We start from the raw sequence: 27,015 nt of genomic DNA on the forward strand, positions 1-27,015 counted from the left end.
ACTGAGGCAGGGAAGAGACAGACATGGTCAAGGGTCTAGCTCCAGGCTCCTAGGATTGGAGTGGACCTGGTTGCAGGGAGTCAGAGCTGAGGAGCAGTGACAGAACATGGTCAACTGGGGTGGCCCCTACACACACCATGGTGAGGGCTACAGAAAGGTCAGCAGGGGGTGTGTGAGAGAGGGGTACATGTGACTCAAGCTAGTTTTTGTCTGTTTCTGGATGCCTGGCCCAGGACAGGACCCTCCAGCTATGGCCTGCTTCTAGGACCTCACTCTGTACTGACTGGCTAACTTGGCTGACTGGCCCTTTGGACTCTAGGCCTATAGCTGGCCCTCCAGTGCCCAGGGGAGGCAAGTGCTGGACTGTCTCACCTACCCAATTCCTGGTGTAGTTTCTTCCAAGCACCACTGCTGTGAGAGTTGCTGTATTTTGGTTTTCAACTGAGTGTGTAGTAGGGCAGTCCACACAGCCTGCAAAGGTTTACTGTTCCTGGTATCTTCTACAGAAGAGAGCCACAGACAGAAAGGCCCAGAGGTATGACAATGACCATCTCAAACCTTACAAGGATGCCAGGGTGGAAAACACTACTCTTGGCAGTATTTTTGGGGTCCAAGAACCAATGGAATGGAAGTGCACAGGCCAGGAAATGGGGGAGTGCTGTTGAAGAAACTTGGGGTCCATGAGAAGGCAAACTGCTGACCTGAGGCCCCTGACCCAAGGTCCCCTTCTATGGGGCCTTGTCTGCTCACACATCCACACTACAGAGAAGTTGTTACTATATAACAATTATGATTGCCATTTCTTGTCACTCCTGAGGCTCCCTTTGGCAGAGGAGCCCTTGAAGAGAGACCACTCCAACCAATGGGCTTAAAACTCACAGCCAGGAGGCAGCACCTGAGCCCTGCCCACAAGCCTCCCACTCACAGCCAGGGGACAGCACCTGAGCCCTGCCCACAAGCCTCCCACTCACAGCCAGGGGACAGCACCTGAGCCCTGCCCACAAGCCTCCCACTCACAGCCAGGGGACAGCACCTGAGCCCTGCCCACAAGCCTCCCACTCACAGCCAGGAGGCAGCACCTGAGCCCTGCCCACAAGCCTCCCACTCACAGCCAGGAGGCAGCACCTGAGCCCTGCCCACAAGCCTCCCACTCACAGCCAGGAGACAGCGCCTGAGCCCTGCCCACAAGCCTCCCACTCACAGCCAGGAGACAGCGCCTGAGCCCTGCCCACAAGCCTCCCACTCACAGCCAGGAGACAGCGCCTGAGCCCTGCCCACAAGCCTCCCACTCACAGCCAGGAGACAGCACCTGAGCCCTGCCCACAAGCCTCCCACCCTGGTCTGGAAGTAAAACTAAGACTTTCAGAACCTGGGGCAGGCCTGTCTAATTTTGTTTAGGAAGGAAAATAACTGTGATAGGAGAGGTTTAATGAGGTTAGAAATTGAGAAGGAAGTGGAGGGAGAATAGATTATCATGGGAAATAAGGGCAGCCACTAGAGATAGCACTGATATCAAATATCAGGCTTCCAAACCAAATATCTATAATCCATTGGGGCTTAATGGTGGTACTGGGGCACATTTATCCAAAACCCATGTGAGTTCAACAACTCACATTATAACTTTCATTCTATGTCTCTAGGGGAAGATGTGGGCACCGAGGAGCTCCACCATGAACTGAGGGATGCTGGGACTATCTGGGGTCCTTTGGGTTATGCTAGTCTGACACCCTTGGGTACCCCAACCCCCACTTGACAATAGCTAGTACCTGAGTCTCCCTGAGGAACTAGCTCTGTGATAGGATCACACACCATGGAAGAACTCCCTTTTGGCTGCTACTCTGTGGAGACAAGCCCTCAGAAGCTGAGTGAGGCCACAGGGCAAAGAACTGTGAGGTATGGCCATGGGACAGGGGCATCCTCCAGCAGAGGCACGGGCAAGTGTGATGTGTTGGGATCTGGGGAGCTGATGGCTCTGCCCTGTAGATATGACATGAACATCTGAGCCAGCTGAACAGGACATCAGGGTGATGGTCCCTTCCTGGGCCAAGGGCAGGAGAGTTACAATGTTCACCAATGTGGCGAGTGCCAGAAAGTGCTGCCTAAAAATCGTCCATCAATGAATGACCTTGACAACACTCAGTATCTGTGGTTTGCAGACCATGCTTTGAGAATTACCATAACAGAGACACTATAAAGACTTGTAGTGTCATCCTCATGAGAGGATGCCCACATCTCAGAGATATCCTGAGGCTGCCAGGACCTGGGCAAGGGAGGGTAAACTCAGGGCTGCAAATGGACAGGCCCTGCAGTACCTTGACTTTGGGCTGCTGGATTTCAGTATGGGGATCTTCAGTGCTCAGCATGGGCCAGTGTTTAGACCAGCCATACAGTCCTATATTGCTTTGTTAGGAAGAAAAAAAAAAAAAAAAAGATATGACCCTTTTACCAAAAGCCACTTGCTTCTTTGAGAGAGCTGAATACAGCTGCATGTTTATCAGTGGCTGCCAAATATGTGCCATCGGAAAGTTGCCCTTCATAGCCAGCCTGTTCAGAGCCATGGTCGGCGCAGCTCTCTTGCCTCACGGCTGTGTCAAGGGAGGAACTTTTATTCTTTCCATTTCTCAGGCGAGTAAACAGGTTTGGAGAGTCCCTGGCAGCCCGAGATCCCTGTGGCTTGTGGTCACCCCTAGTGGGGCTGAAAACAGAAACCACAGTTTGTGTATGGTCTGGGTCCTGGTGGCGGGGAGGCTTGGGTGCAGAAAGAAAACTTCTGCAGAATGTTTAGCTTCTGGCTCTGGCTGCAGCGCTGAAGAAAGCTGAAGACGCAGTACTACCCCCCACCCCCTCCATGGGCTGCACGCCCATGACTACACGGAAGCTTCAGAGACATCCCTGCCTCTCACCTGTTCTGTGTGGGCTTTTCTTTTCTTTCTTTTCTAGACAGGATATTACTATGTAGCCTAAGCTGGCCTGCAGCCACACAAATGCTGAGATTACAGGTCTATGCCACCACGCCTGGCTTCACACTGCTGATTTCTGATACCAGTTCCTGCCAGTTCCACTCACCTGTCTGAGGTGGAACACAGCCAGTCCCATGACACGTCTAAAGACTTGCCAGAATATGTGTTCACTGCAGCTCCCGAGGGGAATCAAGGTACCTTCTTGTATCAGAATGTGAGAATGGATGAGTGTGTGACTGTGTGTATGTGTGGGAAACCCCACCACCCAAGATCTTCTCCTCTCTCACTGACACCCCTCCCCCCAAACACACACACACACTGGCCAGGGTACCACCATGGAGTTCCTGTAATGAATCAGATGCTGTCCTAGGAGCCCCACATATACGGCCATAGCCTTCAGGGCAACACTGCTTGGATCAAATGACCTAACAAAGTTGGTGAGTAAGAGATATCGTGGGATTGCCTGCGTCCCAGGAAGTACCAGCCAGTGGTAGATGTCTTTGCAGCCTTGAACCCCATGTTCCCTGCCCAGTAAGCCTCCTGCATACCAAGTCCAGTAGGTGGCCATGCAGAAGAGAATAGGGTGCCAGCCAGCCAACCAGGCCTGGGACCCAGAGATGTCCAACTCAGAGACAAATCACCAAAGCCCTTGGATACCAAAGCCCAAGGTACACTGTGCTAGTGTTTTTTTTGTCTGTCTGTCTGTCTGTCTGTCAACTTGATACAAGCCAGGGTTGTCTGGGAAGTGGGAACCTCAACTGAAAAAAAATGCCTCCATCAGATTGGCCTGTAGGACATTTTTTTGGATTACTGATTGACGTAGGAGGACCCTGTGTGGGTGATGCCATCCCTGGCTTACACTAGAAAGCTGGCTGGGCAAGCTGGGGGGGGGGGGCGCGCAAAAGCACCCCTCTATGGCCTCTGCTTCAGTTTCTGCTTCTAGACTCCTACCCTGAGCTCCTCCCATGGCTTCCTACTCCTATGATCATGGATGGACTGCAACCTCTAAGCTCAATAAACCCTTTTCTCCCCAAATTGACTTTGCTGATGGTGGTGTAACACAGCAACAGAAACCTAACTAAGACATAGACAGTGTAGCAGAAGAGGTAGGCAGGCTTCAGTCATACCCTTGAAGTCACTTCAGAAGGGATATCACTGCTGAGGGAAGTAGTATCCACTACTGTGCCTAGCCTGTGCTGTCCCTCACAACGTGACCCACATGGGGTCTACTTACCCCTGCAAGGGCCTTCTTGGTGGCTAGAGTGTAAAGAGCTCTCCTAGTAGACATCCACAGATGGCTGCAGACGAGCCCTGGGGGCTGGCTAGCCTAGCCACAGGGCTGAGGCCACACACAGCAGAGGAGGAGTCCTGACCAGATGGCTAGCTGCTAGGGCCGCTTGGGCAGAACTGGCAGCCAGCCGGGACCTAATGGGCTGCCTAATGAGCCCCTACACGATTTTTCACCCATATTTTTCCAATAAAAAAAGCAGTTAGACACCAACCACAGCCCTGAGGAGGAGCCATCTGTCTGTATACTCCTGAGCCTACAGGTAGCTCTCCCTGCACTGCCAGCTGCCATACTAGAGTGCAGCCCTGGAGGGTGAAGGTGCACAGCTGTTCTGTGAAGGGGCTAGTAGGGCTTGTGGGCTGAGCTGCAGGTGACAGGGAGACTTGAGAAACTTGCCCTGAGTCTCTGAATCCTGACTTGTCCCTGGGGGAGAGATATAGAGAACTAGAGAACTAAGCTTAGATTCTACCAGCTTTGGTAGAAAGGACCACCCTACCTATGTGAATTGTCCAGCTCCACCAAGGGTGTCCAGTCCCCACTTCCTGCCACTGCAGGGCTCAGCCTCTCTGAGTCTGTGTTGAGTCTCCTATACAATGAAGTCATCGGGGCCCCACCTCCACCCCACCGACAGCTCTGGCTGTCCTGGAACTCACTGTGTAAGCCAGGATGGGCTCACACTCACAGAGATCTGCCTGTCTCTGCCTTACTGAGGGTCTAGGCACCACTCAGTGACCCTGCTCACTGCTCCCAGGCCACATGGAGGGCAAGACAGTGCCTGTGAAAGTTAAAGGGTCCCCAGTGAACATGGGCTGTTGAAAGGCCTCTCTCCCTCCAGAAAAGGCAGGGACATTGTCACCTCAGAAACAGGGCAGTGATTTGGTCCTAACTTACTCCTCAGTAGGGAAACTAGCCTTGGCAAATGATGTCCAAGACAGGATCTAGGCACTCGGGTCCCAGCATCGTGAAGAGGGAAGCATGGGGTCTGGGCTCTCAGACTCAGGACCCGGCATCCAGGAAGCAGCATCTTTGCTGTGGCAGGAGCTGAGATGTCTGGGCCATGATCTGTATCTGTGGCGTTGGGGAACTTGGGAGGATACAGCTCCCACACAAAGCCCTTTGTTATGCACTGAGCCATCGGGATGGTAGCCTCACGATTGTCAAAAAATGACAATCATAATTGCTACAGCATAACAACTCTCTTATGTAGAAGATACGAGGGCAGTAAACCTGTGTAGCCATCACACAGACATCCCAAATGCTGGTGGAAAGGGCAGGCATGTGACCTGTCCCAAAGATCCACTGCCCCATAAAAATAGATAGATAGATAGCCATTCCCAGAGCAGCAGGCCGCTCTGCTGGCTGCTTTGTTCCTTGTATATACCAGGTCAGACTCCTCTAAAACCACCACCACAGTGACAATACAGAGACACTGTGGAAGAGGACAGGTGCTACCTTGGCTACCGTTGAAACCTTGGCTCACTCCTCTTGTTCAGGGGGATATGAGGGAAGATGACGGGAGCTGCACTCTCCCACTCTTCCTGGTAGCTACTTCTCCATAGGGCCTCACTCAGCTCCTCCCCCAACCCCCATGTAGAACTCTCTGAAGTCCCAACAGTACTTGTCTTTCTGGGACTCCACACAGCAGGCCTACGAACAGCCTTGGGACACAACAGTGGACAGGAGACCAGGTACCCTGGAGGCTCAGGGTCAACTATGGCTGCTGTGAAGTTAGGGAAATGATGGAAACTAGTGTGTGTGTGGGGTGTGTGGTGTGTGTGTATGGGCTGTGTGTGTGTGTGTGTGTGTGTGGTGTGTGTGTGGGGTGTGGGGGGGGATGTGTGTGGGGTGTGTATGTGTGTGTGTGGGGTATGTGTGTGTGTGGTGTGTGTGGGGGTGTATGTGTGGGTGGGGTGGGGGGTGTATGTGTGGGTGGGGTGTGTGTGTGTGGGGTGTGGGTGTGTGGGGTGTGTATGTGGAGTGCATGTGGGGTGTGGGGGAGTGGTGTGCGTGTGTGTGTGTGTGTGCTGCTTCCTTTAGGAGACTTGAGGGGAGAACAGGAACTTCTTGAAGCCCCTTTCATGTCCATTCCAGTCCCTATGCTCTGAGCAGCTCTAGGCTAGAGAGAGAACTTCTTTCTAGTTACCTTTACACTAGGGGTGGCACCATGGGATCTTCAGGCTCAGCACTGTTCCGGGAGTTTGTTTAAATGTTCTGTCTGTATAAGGTGTCTGCAGGGAAGGAGGCAGCAGCTCCAGACAGAGAGGGCACAACTCCAACGATCCCACAGGTCTCTCACCCTGAGCCCCAGGGGCTCTCTCAGGACATACCGACCTCCAGGACTTTTCCCCTTGACATGCTCATGGGACCTGTGAGAAGAACCTGCACTGCAGAGGGGCCATGAAGGTACCACAGGGGCTTGAGACCAGATGGTACAGGCAGGTGGCCAACAGAGCCCGAGGGGCCTGGCCCTGGGGCCAGCTGAGGTGAACCTGCCAAGAGGCCGGACATGGCTCCATGGAGTCCTGCACTGCAGATTCCGCCTAAATAAAGCATGCATGACCAGACACCAAACACCCTAGTGAATCCTTTTCATAAAAACTTGCCACAAACCAATGTCCAAGGCTAACTTTCAACCCCCTTCCATGCCCTGTGTCTGGGAAACATCTCCCTCTGTGGCCTCTCCTCTGTATATGGGATTGCCACAGCCAACCAAGGCTACCAGCACCCCAGTCCCATTGGCTAGGACTGTGTTTGCTCAGAAGCCAAGGCCAGTAAACACAAACCTGGCTTCCCCAACCCACTTGATAAGTGCTAAGTCCCCTCCCTCCTCTCCTGATTCCTCAACCATCTGTGATGAAGAACTACCTGGAGGGCTCAAGAGCCCTGAAGGGCCCTGAGAAGTTGTGGTGGCAGCAAGTGACTCTAATACTAAGCACTGAACAGCACAAACCCTCGATTAATGGGGACATTTTGTTTTGGACAGCAGAAGGCAACAACGACCAACAGCTCCTACCCCACCTCCCGAAGGTGCCTGCTGCTGCTCTGCAAAGGTCTGCTATCCTCCTTAAGGCCAGCCAGGGCCTAGGCTGACCTCTATCAGGGTCTCTGCTGCAATGGCTGCCTATCTGAGGTCCGAGGTCTACTGTTGGGATGCCTAAACTGATATCATGGCAGGCACAGCAGCCAGAGAGAAGTTCCCTGTAGTATTAGGCTCTCTACTAGGGAAAACTCCCAGATAGTGATTCTTCCTAGCTTTGTGGGGTAGATAGGTAGATTATCCCAGGTCAGTCCGGAAGGAAGGGGTTGGAGGGAAGCCAGGCTCACCTTGTCATCCACGCCACTCTCACTGTCGCACTGTGGGTCAGAGAGAGAGAGAAGTCAGTCAATGCCTTTCATACTGCCAGGGGTACCAGGATCCAGGGTACAGGTTCCTACCCACATCCAGCCAGGAGGGACAATGTGAAAGAACAGGGACAGATAGATGGAAGGCATAATACAGGATAGGTGGACTCCAGTTCCGTTAGGACCAGGCCAGATCCTGAAGCTTCAAAATGACCTGCGACGTTGGGGAATTTGCAGGGAACTTTACCCAGTCCAGATGAACTCAACCATCCCAGGAACCTCCATGGGGCCCACTCCATCTTGTGAGGAGGACCCAGGTTGCAGGTGGCCCCCACTATACTCTCACTGACAGGAAGCAACCCCAATAGCTATTCTTCTACACCCAGATGGGATGGGGATACAGAGGTGAGGGATCGAGGTACCACTAGGGCCTGTGAACCAGAAGACAGTGACACTGCCCCCCAGCTGACAGCTCATGTTCCTTCTCCTGGTCTCAGACCAGGACTTTAACTGGAAATATCAGCATCCCATCCAGCTGCTCTGGCCTCTGCAGCAGGTCACACTTACGCTGTGTAGCCTTGACAAGTCTCCTGCCCTCTCAGTGCCTCAGTCCATGCTTCTGTAAAGCAGGGACAGCAGCTTCTCTTAGTGGGAGTGTAGCTAAAGACACTGGCTGGCCTTCAGCATGTAATTGCCTGGGATGCTCAGGGTGGAACTCAACGAATGGAGTCAGATGGCCCATTTGTGAGGATAGCTGGTTAACTCAAGAAAACAAATTGTTGTTTCCCACTTTCAGAAAGCTGATTTGAAAAGGACACACTGCTGGTGAACAATGCAGTTTCCTCTAAAATAAAAAGGGGGGAAAACTTGCTAACTGCAATTATGATATGTTCATGTCAAATAAATTATATTGCTGAAAATAAATCTCCCCGAGACACATGAGATGGAGATTGGGCTGTAGTGAGACATGCATAGTGCTGGCTTTATAAGTTGTACCCAGCATGATTAATGGACATCATTAAAGTATATCACCTTCCTCTGCCCCAACTGAAGGCCATGTCTTCAGTGACAAAGTTCAGAGTTGGATAAAAATGTGTTCACCAGCCACTCATTGCAGCTCAAGGGCAATATGCCAGGCAGCTGGGATGGGCATGTGGGGTTTTCTGAGGCTGGTAGGCTTCACACCTGCCGTTCATAGACCCCTAGGAGTCTGTAATGTGGGTTGTGACCTGGGTGGGCAGGCGTCAAGACTCTGGATGCTAAGCCCATGAGTGGTTCTCAACCTTCTTCATGCTTCCACCCTTTCATATAGTTCCTCGTGTTGTGGTGGCCTTCAATCATAAAATTATTTGTTACTTCATAACTATAGTTTTGCTGTTATGAATTGTAATGTAAATATCTGATATGCAGAATATCTGATATGTGACCCCCCAAAGGAGTAGTGACACACAGGTTGAGAAACACTGTTATAGAGGAAGGAAGATATATGTGGCTCTTCAGGTGTGCATACAGCCAAGTCCCTTTCATGATCCCCTACTGAGAAGCACAGCTTCACTGGCTGGTCTCACCTGGGCTCTTAGCATGGGGCTCAGCCAAGGACTAGGCCTGGACTCCTCAAAGTCTTGTGTACTGACTGGTTTTGTGTGCCAACTTGACACCAGCTGGAGTTATCACAGAGAAAGGGGCTTCAGGTAAGGAAATGCCTCCATGAGATCCAGCTGTAAGGTATTTTCTCAATTAATGATTAAGGGGGAAAAGGCCCATTGTGGGTGGTGCCATCTCTGGGCTGGTAGTCTTGGTTCTATAAGAGAGCAGGCTGAGCAAGCCAGGGGAACCAAGCCAGTAAGTAATATCCCTCCATGGCCTCTACATCAGCTCCTGCTTCCTGACCTGCTTGAGTTCCAGTCCTGACTTCCTTGGTGATGAACAGCAGTATGGAAGTGTAAGCTGCTTCTTGGTCGAGATGTTTGTGACTCAGGCGCCTTGACACCCCCTCCCACTGGGAGGAAGGCAAGACTTGGTGCAATAGCACGTAACAGGGCCTCTGTGTTATGAGAGTTTGCAAATGAGGACATGACTGTGGGGAGAGGAGGGATGACCACACAGAGCTCATGGGACGACCTTCGAGGAAAGTGGGAGATGAGACCATGGTGGTGAGTGGAGCCTGAATACACCGGAACATTCTAGTGCAGGTGGAGTGGAGGTAACGGCTTGGGAGTTAAGGGCATGTGGGGAGCTTGCTGCCTGGGCTGCCAGGACCCATGTCCAGAGAGAGGCCTCTTACCATCAAACCTCATTAAACTGTCAGTATAGCAGGGACTGTCAGTATAGCAGGATCAACTGGTTTGGCATGTTTGTCACTGGGGCAGCCTGGGGGTAGCTGGATCACTTGCAAGTCCTACCCTCTGCTCCTTCTTCAGCCCCAGAGCCCACCTGAACCTTATCCTATGGCCAGGACAGCAATTCACAGACCTAGACTGGTCACAGACTGCCCAATGGCTTTTAGGTCTGAAGCCAGACGAACAGGGCTAAACAGTGGGACATGAGAACGAGGAAGGGCAGCTGATGGTGTCTAGCACCAGCTGAGAGGCCATTTAGATCCTATAACTGTCAGACAGTGTGACACCATCAGCAATACATAGACAAACGGACTCATGTGATTAAGAACTACTGATTGAACATTTGACTGCACCAGAGTTAGAATTGAGTGAGGCAGTTAATCAGGACAAGGTGGGGAAGAGACACACCCATCTTTTAAAAGCCGCCTGAACAACAACCAGGGGCTGGACAGAACTCAGAGGCCCTGGACAGCCTGGCCTTGGTGTTGGCACGGACAGGCCTTTAGTGTAAGGTATATATAGGGGCCAAAACATGGGCTCTAAAGATATCTGCTCTACTGATACATTACCAGCTATGCTGTGCCCCAATTTACTTGTCTGTGCCTCAGTTTATGCTTCTGGTGAAACAGGGATGATGGCTCATTTACAGGAATGTACTGTGACTTACATGAATATATACATGCATATATATGCATATATATATGCATACACACACACACACACACACATATATATATATATAATGGGGCGGTGCTGAACACCCAGCACAAGGCACGGGTGATGGTGATAACACCGTCACTATCCTTATCACCTCTCCCATCCCGTCATCCCTCTGATGGCTAATCTAGTGAACTTGACAGGACAGGATTTGGAATCAGCTAGAAGACATACCTCTAAGCTTGTCTCTGAGGTACTTCCAGACAGGTTTCACCAAGGTGGTAAGGCTCACCCTCAGTACGGGTGGCACCATCCCAGTGTCTGGGGTCCTAGACTGAGAGAAAAGGGAAGCCTGAGCTAGACACTACCATTCCTCTCTGCTTCTTCATTCCTCTCTGCTTCTTGAGTGCATGTGTGTAAACAGCCTCCTCCTGCTGCCACACTTTCTCTGACAGACTGTATCCTGACTGTGAGCTCAAATCAATTCTTCTGTAATTTGCTTTTGTCAAGTCTATTGCCATAGACAACAACAACAGTAACATCAACAACAACATCAACAACAAAAACAAAAAATAACCAAGAAAACTGGAACCAAGAAGTGGTACCTTTGCCGTGATGTAAGATCATATGGCTCATAAGCCTTTGAAACTGGTGTGTGGGAAGAATTAGAAGAATCTGAAGCTGTAGGCTAGAGAAGCCATGGCGTGGTGTAAGTACAACTTAGGGGGCCACTCTGGTTGTAGTCTGGAAGACTAGAATGCCAATAGAAATATAAACAGTGGGAGCTAGGAGATCAGGTTTCAGAGAAGAGCAGGGCCCTGCTAGGAGCTAGGCTGAGCACTCATTTGTAACATTTTGGCAAAGACTCTGGTTGCATTTTGCCCATGTCCTGAGAACTTCAGTGAGGTTGATTTAAGATATGACGAGAAGAGTTTATTTGGTAGAGGAAATGTCAAGACAGCACAGCATTCGAGCTGTCGAATGGCTGTTGCTCACTGCCCTCACACAGGTCTACAGTGACAGACAGCAGTAGAAAGACGGGGAAGGCATTTGAACCCATTTAAGGTTGCAGACAAAGAGGGCCTAGAGAAAGCGGCTGTGATTCTTTAAGAATCTAGTGCCATTAAGAACAAGCCTTCTAGCCGGGCGTGGTGGCGCACGCCTTTAATCCCAGCACTCGGGAGGCAGAGGCAGGCGGATTTCTTTTTTTTTTTTTTTTTTTTTTTTTTTTTTTTTTTAAAGATTTATTTATTTATTATATGTAAGTACACTGTAGCTGTCTTCAGACACTCCAGAAGAGGGCGCCAGATCTCGTTACGGATGGTTGTGAGCCACCATGTGGTTGCTGGGATTTGAACTCTGGACCTTCGGAAGAGCAGTCGGGTGCTCTTACCCACTGAGCCATCTCGCCAGCCCTGCAGGCGGATTTCTGAGTTCGAGGTCAGCCTGGTCTACAAAGTGAGTGCCAGGACAGCCAGGGCTACACAGAGAAACCCTGTCTCGAAAAACCAAAAAAAAAAAAAAAAAAAGAACAAGCCTTCTTACTGAGGAGATGGTGAAGCCAGTAAATTACTTGCCACACAAACATAAGGACCTAAGTTTGAGTTAAAGGCCAGCCGTGGTGGTGTGTGCTTGTAACAGAGAAGCCAGGCCTAATCAATGAACCTTGGGACTAATGGGAGGCCAAAAAACAAGGTAGCCAGTTATGGGGAGCACACCTTTAAGCGCAGCACTCAGAAAGAGGTGGGACAATCTCTGTGAGTTCCAGGCTAGCTTGGTCTACATAGCAAGTTCTAGGACAGCCAGGACTACATAACCTGTCTCAAAAAACAAAGCCAAAAAATTAAAGGTGGATAGCTCCTGAGATATGATAGGCAAAGTTGAACTCTGGCCTCTACACACACGTGCACATATAATGTACATACAAGATTGCATGCACACAGACAGATTTTCCAGGAACTCGCCTTTAATCCCAGCGCTCTGGAGGTGGAGGAAGGTAGATCTCTTTGAGTTCAAGAGACCTTGATTCAGAGAGTTAAAAAGAGAAAATTCCTACTATGTTCTGAGACAATAGGAAAGATGCTGAGTACAAGACTATCTTTTCGAAGGTCTAACTTGTGATAATGCAAATTTATCTAAAAGGGGAACCCTGAATTAAGAATGTCTCTAAAGAGTTTTCCTCATTAAGACACAAACTATCGGGGATGGAGAGATGGCTCAGCTGTTAAGAGCACTGACTGCTCTTCTGAATGTCCTGAGTTCAAATCCCAGCAACAACATGGTGGCTCACAATCATCTGTAATGAGATCTGTCCTGCCCTCTTCTGCAGTGTCTAAAGACAGCTACAGTGTACTTACATATAATAAATAAATCTTGAGAGAGAGAGACTACTAGGGAAAGGTTTTCTCAGGAGCCATTACAGTTGAGGTGGAAAAAAGAATATGACAGAACTGGCAACATTGGTGATGGTTTTACAAACATGCAAATACAAGAAATATGGGATCACTGAGGCATCCACCAGAACTCTAGAAAGCTGCTGGGGACAGGCAATGTGTGGCAGGATTGGATTCCCTGAAAGAAAGGCTAGAGGCCATTCATCGTGTAAAGCTATGAACATTAAAAAGGGGAGCCCAGGCTGTTGTAGATGTCAGTACTATGGGACATCTGCCAAGGAAACCTGCCAGCGTAGAGCAGAAATGACTCAAGAGGGAGGCTGTGTACTGCAGGCAGAAGAACCAGATGGGCAAGGCTATCACAGCTACTGGTGCCCAGACGACTCCATCATGATTCCCAGGTCCTGCATGGAGCTGAGATTTGCTGCTTCCCTGATAGCTTCAGCTTTATCTGGGCCTGGTCGCTCTTTGTCATGCCTCTTGCTCTCCTTTTGGGATGGGAATACATTTAGTTCATACCACTGAACGGCAAAGTCTATAACTTGGGGGATGTATGGCTCATAACCCAAGACACAGAAAAAAATTCCATACTTGCACTTCTGAACAATGTCGGAACAACTTTTGAGATGGACTAAATGCATTTTGCATTGGGAGGAGGAGTAGCCTGGTACGTTTGGGTTTTGAGTTCATACGGGGTGAAGCACGATAGTTAAGGTTAACCTGAGAGGATTTAGAACCATCTAGAAGGTACATTTAGGATGTGTTTCCCTCCCTGAATGTGAGCAGCACCATCCCGTGATGTGGGGGCCCAGACAGAAAAGAAAGTAGAAAACAAGTGAAGTAACAGTCACCTCTGCTTCCTGACTGTGGACGCAATGTGACCGACTGCCTTATCCTCCTGGGAACCACACGCCTTTCTTCCCTGCCACAGTGAATTATACTCAAACTGGATGGCTTTGGTGGGGGCTCCAGTGGAGAAGGTCTCAGCTTCCCCTGTCAGGCTGGACGCTGGGAGTATGACCATGCTCCACTGACTATATGGACAATATCAAAATGGACTCTTTTTCTTTCTTTTTTTGGGGAAGGGGAAAGGTCATGGAGGAAAGGGGCAGACATGAGAGGACTGGGCAGTGAGCACAATCAGGGTGCATGATGTGAGATTCCCAAATAATCAATAAATATATTATGTTAAAAAAAAAAAGGGTCTCTCTAAATAGCCCTGGCTATCCTAGAACTCACTATGTAGACCAGGGTGGCCTCAAACTCAGAGTCTGCCTGCCTCTGTCTGCTGCTCAAACTCAAAGAGATCCATCTGCCTCTGCCTCCTAAGCACTGGGATTAAAGGTGTGCACCACCACACACAGAGAAATAAACCCTTCTTAACGCGGGATGTGCTAGGTATCTTGTCTCAACAAGTAGAGAACTAAGCACCGTCACTAAAGCGCCACTCAGCTAAGCACCATCACTACCCACTGAAGCTCCTTCCTGTCACCCCTTCAGCTTGGCAGCCGTCCCTCAAGTGGGCTTCTCTGTCCTGACAGCTCCCCACCATCAGGGCTTTCCTCCATCCGGCTTTACTCCTTACTCCGCTCTTTCTAGAAACCTGGTCAGCTGCCTGCTGGGGTGGGAACTACTTGTCACTCCCACAAGACACAGGTCAGCATGGTTGTTAAGGCAGGAACAGCACCTTCCTTTCTTCTCTGTGTGAATGTTAATTACAGCTTACAGCGGTATTCAGAGGAGAACCACTGTCTCCCACCACTCAAACAAAGGCATGAAAATTCATGAAGAGAGCCTTGCAGCCAGAGCTATTCTCAGTCATAACCCAAAGCCCACCATGTGTATGGAGGAGAAGAGCTCAGAAGGGAACCGAGGCAGGCCTCCCCAGACTCCCTCCCATAGGTCACCACACCTGGGCCACGACAGGGCTGCGGGAGCCTCAGGCAAGTGCCGAATGTAGGTTGGGTTTCTACCCAGTTACCATGCAAGAGCTGTGAGATATTACCTCAGGGCTGTTTGGGACAGGAGGCCTGTCCCTCCTGGTCAGCTGAAACATACTCCCAATGGCACTGCCACTCCTTGGCAGAGGCCCAAGGAGATGCAAACTAAACAGGATAAAGGAAGCAGAAGCGTAAGAAGATGCAGGTTCAATGGCCATGATATGCACAAAAATGTCTCAGGATATTCTACTGAGCCTGGCCCAAGAATGGGGTAGGGTCTCGGCCACAGGGATGTTGGGTAACAAAGGTGCCACTAGGGTCTGGGAATGGGTTGCCTGAGGCATGTACAGGTGCTTCGTTGGCTTCTGCTGACACATAGACCTTGTATACTCCAGGCATGTGACAACTTTGTGGTGGGCATCAATCAGCCCTTGGATGTGTGCACATGCATTTTAGTGTACCTGCACCTGCCTGAGAGGCCTGCAATATACGCTGAAGCTAGACCTCATACACAATTTGGCACCCCAACTTTCTCCTCAGCTCCTCCCTGGATCCTGGGAGGGTGGTTAAGTGCCATGCCACTGACTGGGCTCAGGCTTCTGTCCTGGGCCTCCAACGTCTGAATTCCGGCTTTCACACAGGCTTGGGACTTTCCGGAGAAGAATTCAGGAAAGGGAGTGAGGACGACATGATGGCAGCCTAGGAGATGGCCTCTGCAGTTTGGGATGGGAAGAGGCTCACCTCCATGCATATTCTAATTAGCATGTGAGGTGTCCCTATGGCACTCAGAGTGGCCAGTGAGGTCACATGCTGTGCTCAACACTGGAAAGTTCTGATGACCAGACTGGGATTAATACATGGAGTCATGTGGACAAGGTCACTGTTCACTCTTTTTTTTTTTTTTTTTAGATTTATTTATTGTTATATGTAAGTACACTGTAGCTGTCTTCAGACACACCAGAAGAGGGCATTGGATCTCATTGTGGATGGTTGTGAGCTACCATGTGGTTGCTGGGATTTGAACTCAGGACCTTTGGAAGAGCAGTCAGTGCTCTTACCCGCTGAGTCATCTCACCAGCCCCACTGTTCACTCTTACGATCACTTCTGAGAGTGAGTCAGTGAAACTCTTCCCCCTGGCCCAACCCCCACCTAAACATAGTGAGTTTGGCAGGCCAGTGTGTCTACCCCATGCAGCTAGGTCACCAACTGGGGCCTCCCCATAGCTACCTGGTATCCTTAGGGACCAGACAGCCCACAACTGGTTCCATAAACCTCTTTCCCACCTGACTCTTAGAGCCCTGGAGCTGACGAACCTTTGAGGGTAAGAGTTGCTGCCCTAGACTGTGGGAGCCAGGACGTGAGGAGAAACCGGGGCCAATGCTCCAAGCTCGTCTGTCTATTTCAGAGAATTGGAAGCTTAGAGGGTAGAGGACCTGCTGTGGCAAGTCAGCCAGCAGAGGCTGGGAGCTTAGTTTAGAGCCCAGAACCAGGCTCTAGGTGATATCTAGCAGAAACATACATAGGGCTAATGACAGTTGAGGGTGAAGGCAGGCAAGGCAATTCAAGTGTTGTTATCCAGTTCTTGCATGCTAAAGCCCAAAAGATGGCTACCAGAAACCAGGAGGTGCCAGGCAGAACATCCCTGCCTAAATATGACATCCCTGTCCTTCAGACTGCGGGCATTGTCTCTTGTGCCTCCATACAGTGCTTGCAATGGAAGGCCTTGTGATGCATATAATAGACCCAACCTCAGCAGGAGGGTCAGAGTCAGAGGAGACTGAGCATTGCGCATGGAAGGAAGGAATAGGGACGGGGAAAGGGAAAGCTCTGGGGAAGTCACAGACAAGAGATGGCTGGAAAGGGACAGGGTGAGGTGACCAAGACTGAGGACCAGTGATAACACTGGGTTATGATGGAGCCACAGGTGACTGAGCTAAGGATCAGGGTGGCTCTGCTGGACCCAGACTGATGTGGTGTGCTCTGAGGTGGACCAATGTGGACATGTGAGGGACATGGACACAGTGGGTCCCAGCAGCTGGGGATGAACGGAGAGTTATATACAAGTCTGTATGTCTATATAATATACAGTCAACTTCTGAGATTAGACTGGCTGGGACAGGACTTGATGGACAGGGTCATAGGACTTCTGCCTCGGGTTAGAACCTACATCCTACCCACTCCAATTTCCCCCTCCTTTCCTAGCTGGGTCTCTGGCAGGCACTGGTACAAGCCAGATGGGGGCCACATGCCTCATTCAGGTCCCATCACAGACCTGGTCATTAATGGGGAAACTGAGACCCAGAGGGGTAGAGTCAATTCCCAGGCACAACTTGGGATGACTGAGTCCTGGATTTAGGTTGGACCCTCTTCCTGAGGCCATGAAAATCAGACCTGATTAATTACATAGTATTTGGTAGGCCTGAAAACCCCACTTCTGTCTATTCAGCTAATTTACTTTGTAAGTGTTTAGGCTTTAAAATCAAACAAAGCACTAATTACACAACCAACAGTCAATTAAGCTACAGCAGCTTAATAAACCACATGGGCAAACCCACTGTGGGTCCAGTTGACCACTCATGCAGCTATAGTCTCTGAATGTGCACACCGACTTCCTGCTGGTCTCCCCTGTAGCCTGAGCCTTCAGTCCAGGAAGGCCTGGGGACAACGGTTACCCACTCCAGCATCCTGCCTCCTGCCAAACCTTAGGGTGAAGCCTGTTCAGGAGCCTTGACTATCAGTTGGCCTATCAGTGGAACACGGAGCAGTATTTGTGAGGGATCCAGAGCAAGTGGCCCCTTCTCTAACCAGGCTCAACAATGTGAACTCATTCCTCAGCTGTGAGGTCTAGGCCCCAGCTCACTTAGCAAATACTCATGGCTCAGCAGTGATCTCTCTCTCATGGAGACAAGGTCATTCTAACAAGATAAATGAACCAGAGTATGATGCCCTGAGCTACAGACAGTTGTCTGCAGGGTAACTGTCCTGGAGGGTGCTCTTCTCAGCTCTGTGTAAGAACTGGAGGGGGGAGGGGGCAGTCCTAGAAAAAGTGCCCAGCATCTTCTATCATTCTGGAATGTTCCAACAATTTTCCCACAGATAAAAACCTGCTAAAACCCAATTTATGCTTGGGTCTAATTCTACTGTGAAAAGTGTTACTAGGTTTCTCAGCTTGTGTTTATATAACAGCAAGGAAAATTTAGACAAGTATTCCCTATCTACTCTGTGAGGTCACTATCTGGTAAAACACAGGACACTATACCTAGACCTGCATCACAGACATGCCTCATCTGTTTTGCTCCACAGGGTCATATGTCTGGGGCACCTGCTGGTTCTGTCATTCAGATTCAGCCTGACACTCACCATACAAGGGATTCTGTGTAATTTTACTTGGAGCTTCCTCCCTGTTTTCCATTCAAGTCTCAAGGGTACACACTGTCAGTTTATCTTATGTTGTTGACTTCATTATCTTTGTGTTCTCAACCTACAGAGATGTGTACAGCGCATTGTGGCACGTTGCTTAAGCTCTACCTCGAGCCACTCCACACATACCTGGACACCCCACCATGCCCCAGCTGTCTACCATACTCTGTTTGGAGCTAACGAGGACACTGGATTACCTTTTTGGTTCCTACAGGCCTCTGTAACTGTAATCACAATCAAAGGTAATTACATTCATACAGAGGTAGTCACAGGCACACAGGCAGCTCCTGGAAAATCCCCTCCCCAGTGCTCTAGGTAAGTTACTCTGGGGACCCCCACAACCAACTTGGGCTTAGAGCCTTCCCCCTGTACACTGTGACATTCTCTAACAGCAAAGGGCCTCCACCTGCACACTGTGACATTCTCTAACAGCACAGAGCCTCCACCTGCACACTGTGACATTCTCTAACAGCACAGGCCTCCACCTGTACACTGTGACATTCTCTAACAGCACAGGCCTCCACCTGTACACTGTGACATTCTCTAACAGCACAGAGCCTCCACCTGCACACTGTGACATTCTCTAACAGCACAGAGCCTCCACCTGCACACTGTGACATTCTCTAACAGCACAGGCCTCCACCTGCACACTGTGACATTCTCTAACAGCACAGGCCTCCACCTGCACACTGTGACATTCTCTAACAGCACAGGCCTCCACCTGCACACTGTAACATTCTCTAACAGCACAGGCCTCCACCTGCACACTGTGACATTCTCTAACAGCACAGGCCTCCACCTGCACACTGTGACATTCTCTAACAGCACAGGCCTCCACCTGCACACTGTAACATTCTCTAACAGTACAGGCCTCCACCTGCACACTGTAACATTCTCTAACAGCACAGGCCTCCACCTGCACACTGTGACATTCTCTAACAGCACAGGCCTCCACCGGCACACTGTGACATTCTCTAACAGCACAGGCCTCCACCTGTACACTGTGACATTCTCTAACAGCACACAGCCTCCACCTGCACACTGTGACATTCTCTAACAGCACAGGCCTCCACCTGCACACTGTGACATTCTCTAACAGCACAGGCCTCCACCTGCACACTGTGACATTCTCTAACAGCACAGAGCCTCCACCTGCACACTGTGACATTCTCTAACAGCACAGACCTCCACCTGCACACTGTGACATTCTCTAACAGCACAGGCCTTCACCTGCACACTGTGACATTCTCTAACAGCACAGAGCCTCCACCTGCACACTGTGACATTCTCTAACAGCACAGGCCTCCACCTGCACACTGTGACATTCTCTAACAGCACAGACCTCCACCAGCACACTGTGACATTCTCTAACAGCACAGGCCTCCACCTGCACACTGTGACATTCTCTAACAGCACAGGCCTCCACCTGCACACTGTGACATTCTCTAACAGCACAGACCTCCACCGGCACACTGTGACATTCTCTAACAGCACAGAGCCTCCACCAGCACACTGTGACATTCTCTAACAGCACAGGCCTCCACCTGTACACTGTAACATTCTCTAACAGCACAGGCCTCCACCTGCACACTGTGACATTCTCTAACAGCACAGAGCCTCCACCTGCACACTGTGACATTCTCTAACAGCACAGGCCTCCACCTGCACACTGTGACATTCTCTAACAGCACAGGCCTCCACCTGCACACTGTGACATTCTCTAACAGCACAGGCCTCCACCTGCACACTGTGACATTCTCTAACAGCACAGAGCCTCCACCTGCACACTGTAACATTCTCTAACAGTACAGGCCTCCACCTGCACACTGTGACATTCTCTAACAGCACAGGCCTCCACCTGCACACTGTGACATTCTCTAACACAGTCCCTTCTCCACCTCCCTTGCCCATAATGTAGCTGGGCCTGGGAGGTTGCTATGACCCTTTGGCCTTGACTACAGTCCCAGGACCTACCAATTGTGGCTATGCCCAAGCCTGGTACTATCACTCTCGCTCTCTGGCCCCACCCATCCCCAACACCACCCTAGTAAAGCCTTGGTTCAGACAGAGCTGCTCTGTCTGATCGCCTCCATTTCTGCTCCCCACTACTCTTCTTAGCTCTCTGGACAGCAGCCCAGGCTAGGCTGGGATAATTAACAAGCCTGTGTCAGGAGATAAATAAAAGATGGCCAGGCCCAGCACACAGATGACCTTTCTCAGAGTCCACTATATTAGTATATTCTCGTGTTGTCAGACTGAGTGTGCTAACGACCTCATGAATTATTTATCAACAAACTCTTAAACAGCACCCCTGTTAACACTCATCCCTAACTGTAGTGTCACAGCAGCTCTGGCTTGCTCTCAGTAATTGAATTCTGGCTTTGATAGACACTATGCTCTGGGCTGGCAAGGTCACCCTCTGGAGGACCAAGGGCCATCACCCAATGGTACCCCAGTTTTTCTCCTGGCAGCTAGCTATGGCTTCTGAGACAGAGGGACTGTCTCCAATTTTCAACCACGGCTAGTCAGGGACCCTCATTTTAGCACAGTTGCTAGGAGGTACTCGGGTGTGGAAAGGTCAGGCAAGAATTCAGGAACCAGGCTGCCCTGAGAGGCCTGTTATGGTTCAGGACTTACAATTAGGGGTAGGACTGAACACATGGAACTGGCTTCCTGTGGTGACAGGAAGCATTGGTAGCCCCAGGAGGGACAACAGAAGAGTGGGGCACCAGGCCACAGCACTTCTGAGTCAGAACTGCTCGGGGTGAGGGGTGCTCCATCTCCTTGTTGACCCTCTGACCTATCTATGGGGACCTAAGGCCACGGAGTGAGACGCAGCTGTACTGGGTCAGCACTCAACTGCCCAAAGGGCCCAGTGACTCCAGCCTGAAGGCAGGACCTGATAGGCTTCTGGGCCAGGGAAGAGTGTGGGAGACTCTCTTTGCATTCGGCCATGGTACACAGTGTTGTCTGAAGGTTTCATGCCCGATGTGCCAAAGGAGCCTAGCCCTATAGCTCCACCGTCCAATACTGGAGAGCTGGGCAGAGAAGTGGAGCCTCTAACCCATGAGCTGTTTCAATTCTCACAGCAAAGCCCAGAGGCCCAGGCAGCTTAGGGCACAGGGAAAGCTAGGGAAGCCCCTGGGGAAAATGGTATCCTTGTGGAACTAGGTCTATCCCTAGCCTGGAGCAGTGTGACTGGTCTGACCTGGGCCTGCCTAGGCTGAGTTAGCTACAACTGGCTCCAGTCTCCAGCAGCCGAGACACCCGACTTTCCCTTGGGCGGACCCTGAGAAGGGGCCTTAGAAGACCCTGGCCAGGACCAGGTACAAACACAGTCATGATGGCCTCCAGTCCAGCCCAGCCACCAGCTCATGTCCTCACTCTGAGGGTAGAGTCACTTGATGGCTGAACTACACAAATCATGAGTCAGAAACAGTGACAGGACTTCTCAAACCAGACGCCACTGTGAGTAGAGGGTTGGGGTAGTCTCTGCAGAGTCATGTCCTGTCTCTAGGGGTAAAATGGGACAGGGAAGGACCATGACCACTGTCCCCATTTAGACATGGCCCTCCAGGGGACCACTACTTCCCAGTGCAATGTTCATACCGGGGATTTGATGTGTGCCTGTTTCTAAATCTATAAGATGAATTTGATGCCTCTTTCAAAAGTCAACTGCCACTCTGAAATAAGATAACATGGAGGAACTTTTAGAGGTGACGGGAATACTGTGGGAGAAGAGAAGTCCTCAGAAATGCTCTGGTTCGTGTCGCACCTACATCGCCTTAAAACAGAACCACACACCCACATGTCGTATGTAATGCCCCAATGCCCAGCATCACAGCCTATGGTTGGACTGTCATCTCCCAGACCCTACAAGACTTGCCTACATACTGGCTGGTGATGACTCTAAGCTAACCAGGGAGACGTCTCCAGCGGTGACCCAGCTCCAGTTGCATCTAAGCCACTGAAACAGTCCTCACCTGGCACCATGGCCTCAGTCTTGGGAGTCCTGTCTTCTTTACCATCTAACCCAATGCATGCAGATAAGGACAGGTATACTGCCTCACAGTCCCTCACCTCCACACTCTGGTTCTCTGGGCTCATCTGGCAACACTCACCTTCTTCCAGTTCCCTGAATACACCAAAATACTACTGTGTAGAGCCCTCACCCAACCGCTTGTTATTTCTCCCGAGTCCCACCTCTGGCCACTGGGGTGGTCTCTCCGCAACAACCCAGTGCTATCCATCTCAAACCACTAGGGTGATACCTCTCTCCAGCATAACCTGGTGCCATTTTTCTTCCTTCTAAGTAGTTACTCTGAAGTCACTTACCCATCTTTTATTTTGGGGGGAGGAGGTTGTTTGTTTCGAGACAGGGGTTTGCTTCTCTGGCTGTCATGGATGGAGAGCCTGTAGATCAGGCTGGCCTAGAACTCACAGGTCCGCCAGCCTCTGCTTCCACAGGGTTGGGATTAATGGCATGAGCCACCACTGCCAGGCTCATTGCCGTGCCTTCTGTGTGCAATATCCCTGCAGGAGCAGTTCTATCCCTGTAGGGCTTCCTCTGGACTGGTAGCCACATCTCTAGTCCTGCCTGGGGAGGGAATCAGCAGAGCACAACTGTGCCCAAGCTGGTGCGCTCAGACTTCGTCATTCTACAAGGTTGATGAATGGGAGGCATAGGTTCAGTCGCTGCTCCAGCTTTAAAGACTCCTGTGCTGAGCTTAGGAGGAGAGGAGTAGGTGCCCCCAGTCCCCTGCCTTGCTCCAGAGAGAGGCTGGCAGGTTTATTGCTTTTGTTTAAATTATGATCACTTGGAAGTGGCCCATGGAACAGCACGATGGATGTCATAAACCTGCCTCATGAATACAGAGCCTGCACTACAGGGCTACAAGGCTGAGGCAGACATGTGACTCTGACCAGGACAGAGTCACTGGCACAGAAGAGGGGATGCTCACAGAGAGATTCAAGTCTATGCTTCCAAGGCAGAACAGCCCTGACTGCTTAGATCCTACTGTTGGGCTCTGGAGTGTTTGAGCATAACCTAGGGACTCAGTGACACCCACAGGTATTCCAGAGGCAGGCAAGTCCTCGCTTTGAGGGAAGCAGATGCATCCTTAGGCCATTGCACAGAGGAGCAAGCCAAGCCAGTCAGTCCCAGCTCAGCCAAATCAAAGCACAGTGTCCAGACCCATCCTCAGACCCAGAAGGAAAATTGCAGGGCTGGGTGTGGAGTCCAGCAGCTCACAGCACTAAAGAGGCTTCATCCCTGGTCCAGGACAAAGGAGAGTATCCATGTGATAGAGAATACCTTCCACAGGGTTCTTGGCCCTCAGACATCCTGAACAGGACAGTGCTGCCCACTCAGGACTCTCAGGCTGGAACCTCATGTACTCTGAGGGTGGGCTTTGAGGAGCCACACTGGCTCTTCTCTGCAGGCACAGAGCAGGTTCACATGGTCTGGAAGGAGGGAAGCACAGCCTCCACTACGTCTACCCCTAAGGACCCAGGATAAGATTAGTGCCACAGTGGCAATGGAGACTTTCCTCAGCAAAGAACAGGTATGGGGGTGGCGATGAAAAGGATGCTCGTGGTGTGGAGTGAGGGTACAGCAGAGTGCCTAGAGCTCTGGATGGACTGTGCTCCAAGCCAGGTGGCCCACGTGTGATAACTTCACTAGGTGAGGGGGTCCCCATGCCAGCCACACAGGATGGGTACAGGGACAGGTAGTAGCCTGTCTGGGGTCTGTTCCCCTTTCCACTGACTGTAGCCCTTCCTTTGACTATTCCTGTAATCAGGCAGGGTCCCTACAACTTTGAAGTCTGCAGAGACTGGCACCTTGGCTGAAGGCTGAGGTGACACCTCAAGAAGAGGCTAATGCCCAGGGAACATGTGGTCTCAAAATCTTCAGGACAAACATCTTCAGGACAAACTCCTCCAGTAGTGAGCAGTGCTCCTGTTTACACTCAGTCTCTGAGGATCCTTCAAGCTGTGGAAGGGAATCTCAGGCTCACAGGAGCTGAGCTCCTGGGATAAAACCTTTGTCTCCTGCATGCTATGAGCCCTGCACACTGCAGACAGTCATTGTGTGTCCAGGCCTGGTGTAAGAGGTAGGGTCCCTGTAATCAACATATCAGCCATGCAGATCATATGAGGTGACCCTAATGGTCTCTTCACAGAAGCACCAAGCACCAGTCTCAGTTTGAAAATACATAGATGAAACCGGCTGGTCTGGCAGATGCCAGAGGGCCCACATGCTGAGAGATAGCTATAGGTGTCCTGCAGTATCCTGTGTGAACTCCGGATATATGGACTGAATTTCTCACAAGCTTCACAACATCACCCTCAGGCCTATTTGTTAGGCAAATATGTGATGAGAGGCTTCTGATACGGGAGCGTCACCCTGTCTGTTAATATAGCAGAGAACTGCTTTGGCTTTTAAGTGCCACAGCCCTACCAGCATTCTGCTGCACATTTCCGGATTTGAAACACAGGGGGCAGTGAGAAGTGCACCCCAGGTTCAGCAGAGCTTAGTGACTCTTTAGTGTAAGGGTATTTAGTGGGATGGGTTGAGAAGGAAGTGGCTCACACAGGTATTAGCGGTTTACAATCTAACTAAAGTTATCTTTTGAAGGACAAGAGGGATGGCTCAGCAGTTAAGAGCAGCACGTCCAGCCGGGCATGGGGCGCACGCCGTTAATCCCAGCACTCGGGAGGCAGAGGCAGGCGAATTTGAGTTCGAGGCCAGCCTGGTCTACAGAGTGAGTGAGTTCCAGGACAGCCAGGGCTATACAGAGAAACCCTGTCTTGAAAAAACAAAACAAAACAAAACAAAAAACAAACACAAACAAACAAACAAACAAAAAACCCGAGCAGCACGTCCTGCTCTTGCAGAGGATCTGGGTTGAGTTTACAGCACCTACACTGGGCGGCTCATAGCCACCTGTAACTCCAGTTCGATAGGATCTAAAGCCCTCTTCTGGCCTCCAAAGGCACCACCTAGAAGCACATGATACACATAAATTTATATATGCATACACATACAAAATAAAAATAATTTTAAAAAAGGAGAATAAAGAAAAGAAGAATAAAAATAAAAACCTTTGAAATTGCTCAAAGGCAATATAATAATAATCAGCTAATTATACCCCATGACAGGTGCCAAGGGGACTTTTCTGGAAGGTACTGCTTGCTGGTGGGATCCTGACTCCCCCCCCCCCCCCCTTGAGCTTTGCTCTCACCCAAAAGCATCCTTACCTACTCTAACCATCAAGACTGGGAAGAAGGCAGTGCAACTTTCTCACCACATCCTATTCTCCTGTTAAGCCTGCAATGACTCTCTTATGCTGCACCACAGTCAGAGCTTCCCTGGCCCCACTGACAGGAACCCCAGCTCCATGGCTTCTTCATCAGAACCATCACCTGTCTGTGCTCCTCAAGCATACGTAGGCTTCTACTGCAGGGCCTTCCTATGCTGCCCTTAGGCACAGCTTACACAGGCCTACCCCTGCCACGTGATGTAGGCAAGGTTACCCCACCTGGCCCTTCTACTTTTCCTCTCACTCCCCATTCATATCAGGCTCCCAACACGAGTTACTGAGGATGCTTGGGAAGTATTCATACCCGGCAGGTGCGGCGGTTACCTAAGACCAGAAGCAGGGATGCAGCTGACCTGATGAGACCAGTGTGATGGAGGCTAGAGACTTTTCGAGCCTGTGAGGCGAGCGTTGCTCAGGCAGCCATGCATTTGCTGTCACCGCTGTTGGTGCTACTGTGGCTGACACGCAGGAGATGCTCACTGAGCACTTACTGAAGGAGAAGGGTAAAGAAATGGCAATTCCTTTCTCATATCTGTAACTAGGCCCCTACAATGGAAAAGATCAGAAGGCAAAAGGGAGACCACAGGGAAGGCTGTCTGGGGGCTACCAGGGCTCCTGATGGTGCTCCAGGCACCAAGGGGGGGGGGTCTAGGCAGGACACTCAAACAACAGCACCTTTCTAACAGTGACAAGGTACTTAGGGAACTCTGGGCCAAAATGCCATGTGGAGGACCATGGGTAATGTGTTTGGGTAATGGAGAGAGGTGTAGACCTTGGACCCAGCAAACTCTCCCTGAAGCCAAAGCCTGGCAGATATGTTCTGTAGCCTCTTCAGTCCTTGAGACCTCATCTGAAGAGCAAGAGTAATATCAAAAATTTAATTTCCACATTACAGGCTAGCTAGGTCTCCAGTCTGCATCATATCAGCGCTGGTCGGTTCAGCTCTGCTATGGCTACTGCCGCCTCCTCTGCTCCCGATCCTGGACAGCGCCTATACTTGCTGGGCAGGGGCAGTTCTAGAACATTCTTTGGCAATTCTTACGTATAGAAACTGGTCTCATTTTTCTCCATGAAGGAAGCCTGTGAGCCTCACTTTTCAGGAGACACATCACCACACCCTTGGCTGTGAGCAAGCAGACTAAGAAAATCACTTTCTGACTAATTTCATGGCACTAACAAACATTTGGTGGCATCTTGGGGAGGTGGTGCTCACCTTACAGGGTGAGCAGTAACTGGGGATTTTCTTGAGGATAAATCTCAGCAAAATGAACATACTTTTAACACAGTTTGCAGGTTGGGGATGTAGTGTAGTGGGAGAATGCTTGTCTAGTGTGTACATGGCCCTGAATTCAA

General features: G+C 50.5%; 1 protein-coding gene across 8 annotated transcripts in view; it reads right to left on the minus strand.

Annotated features, from left to right (window-relative positions):
- Positions 1–27,015, minus strand: part of Fbrsl1 (fibrosin like 1) — an 89,879-nt gene that overhangs the window by 27,301 nt on the left and 35,563 nt on the right. For 6 of the 8 annotated variants that reach the window (XM_085837020.1, XM_021162185.3, XM_021162181.3 and 3 more), the window contains exon 5: positions 7,573–7,602. The exons of the other annotated variants lie outside the window; for them this stretch is intronic. In XM_085837020.1, coding sequence (XP_085693146.1) covers positions 7,573–7,602 — 30 coding nt within the window. The remainder of the gene's footprint in view (positions 1–7,572; positions 7,603–27,015) is intronic. 8 annotated transcript variants of the gene reach the window in all.

Source organism: Mus caroli, unplaced genomic scaffold, assembly GCF_978045245.1.
Source record: "Mus caroli unplaced genomic scaffold, Mus_caroli_1 scaffold_4, whole genome shotgun sequence".
NCBI classification, from domain to species: Eukaryota; Metazoa; Chordata; class Mammalia; order Rodentia; family Muridae; genus Mus; species Mus caroli.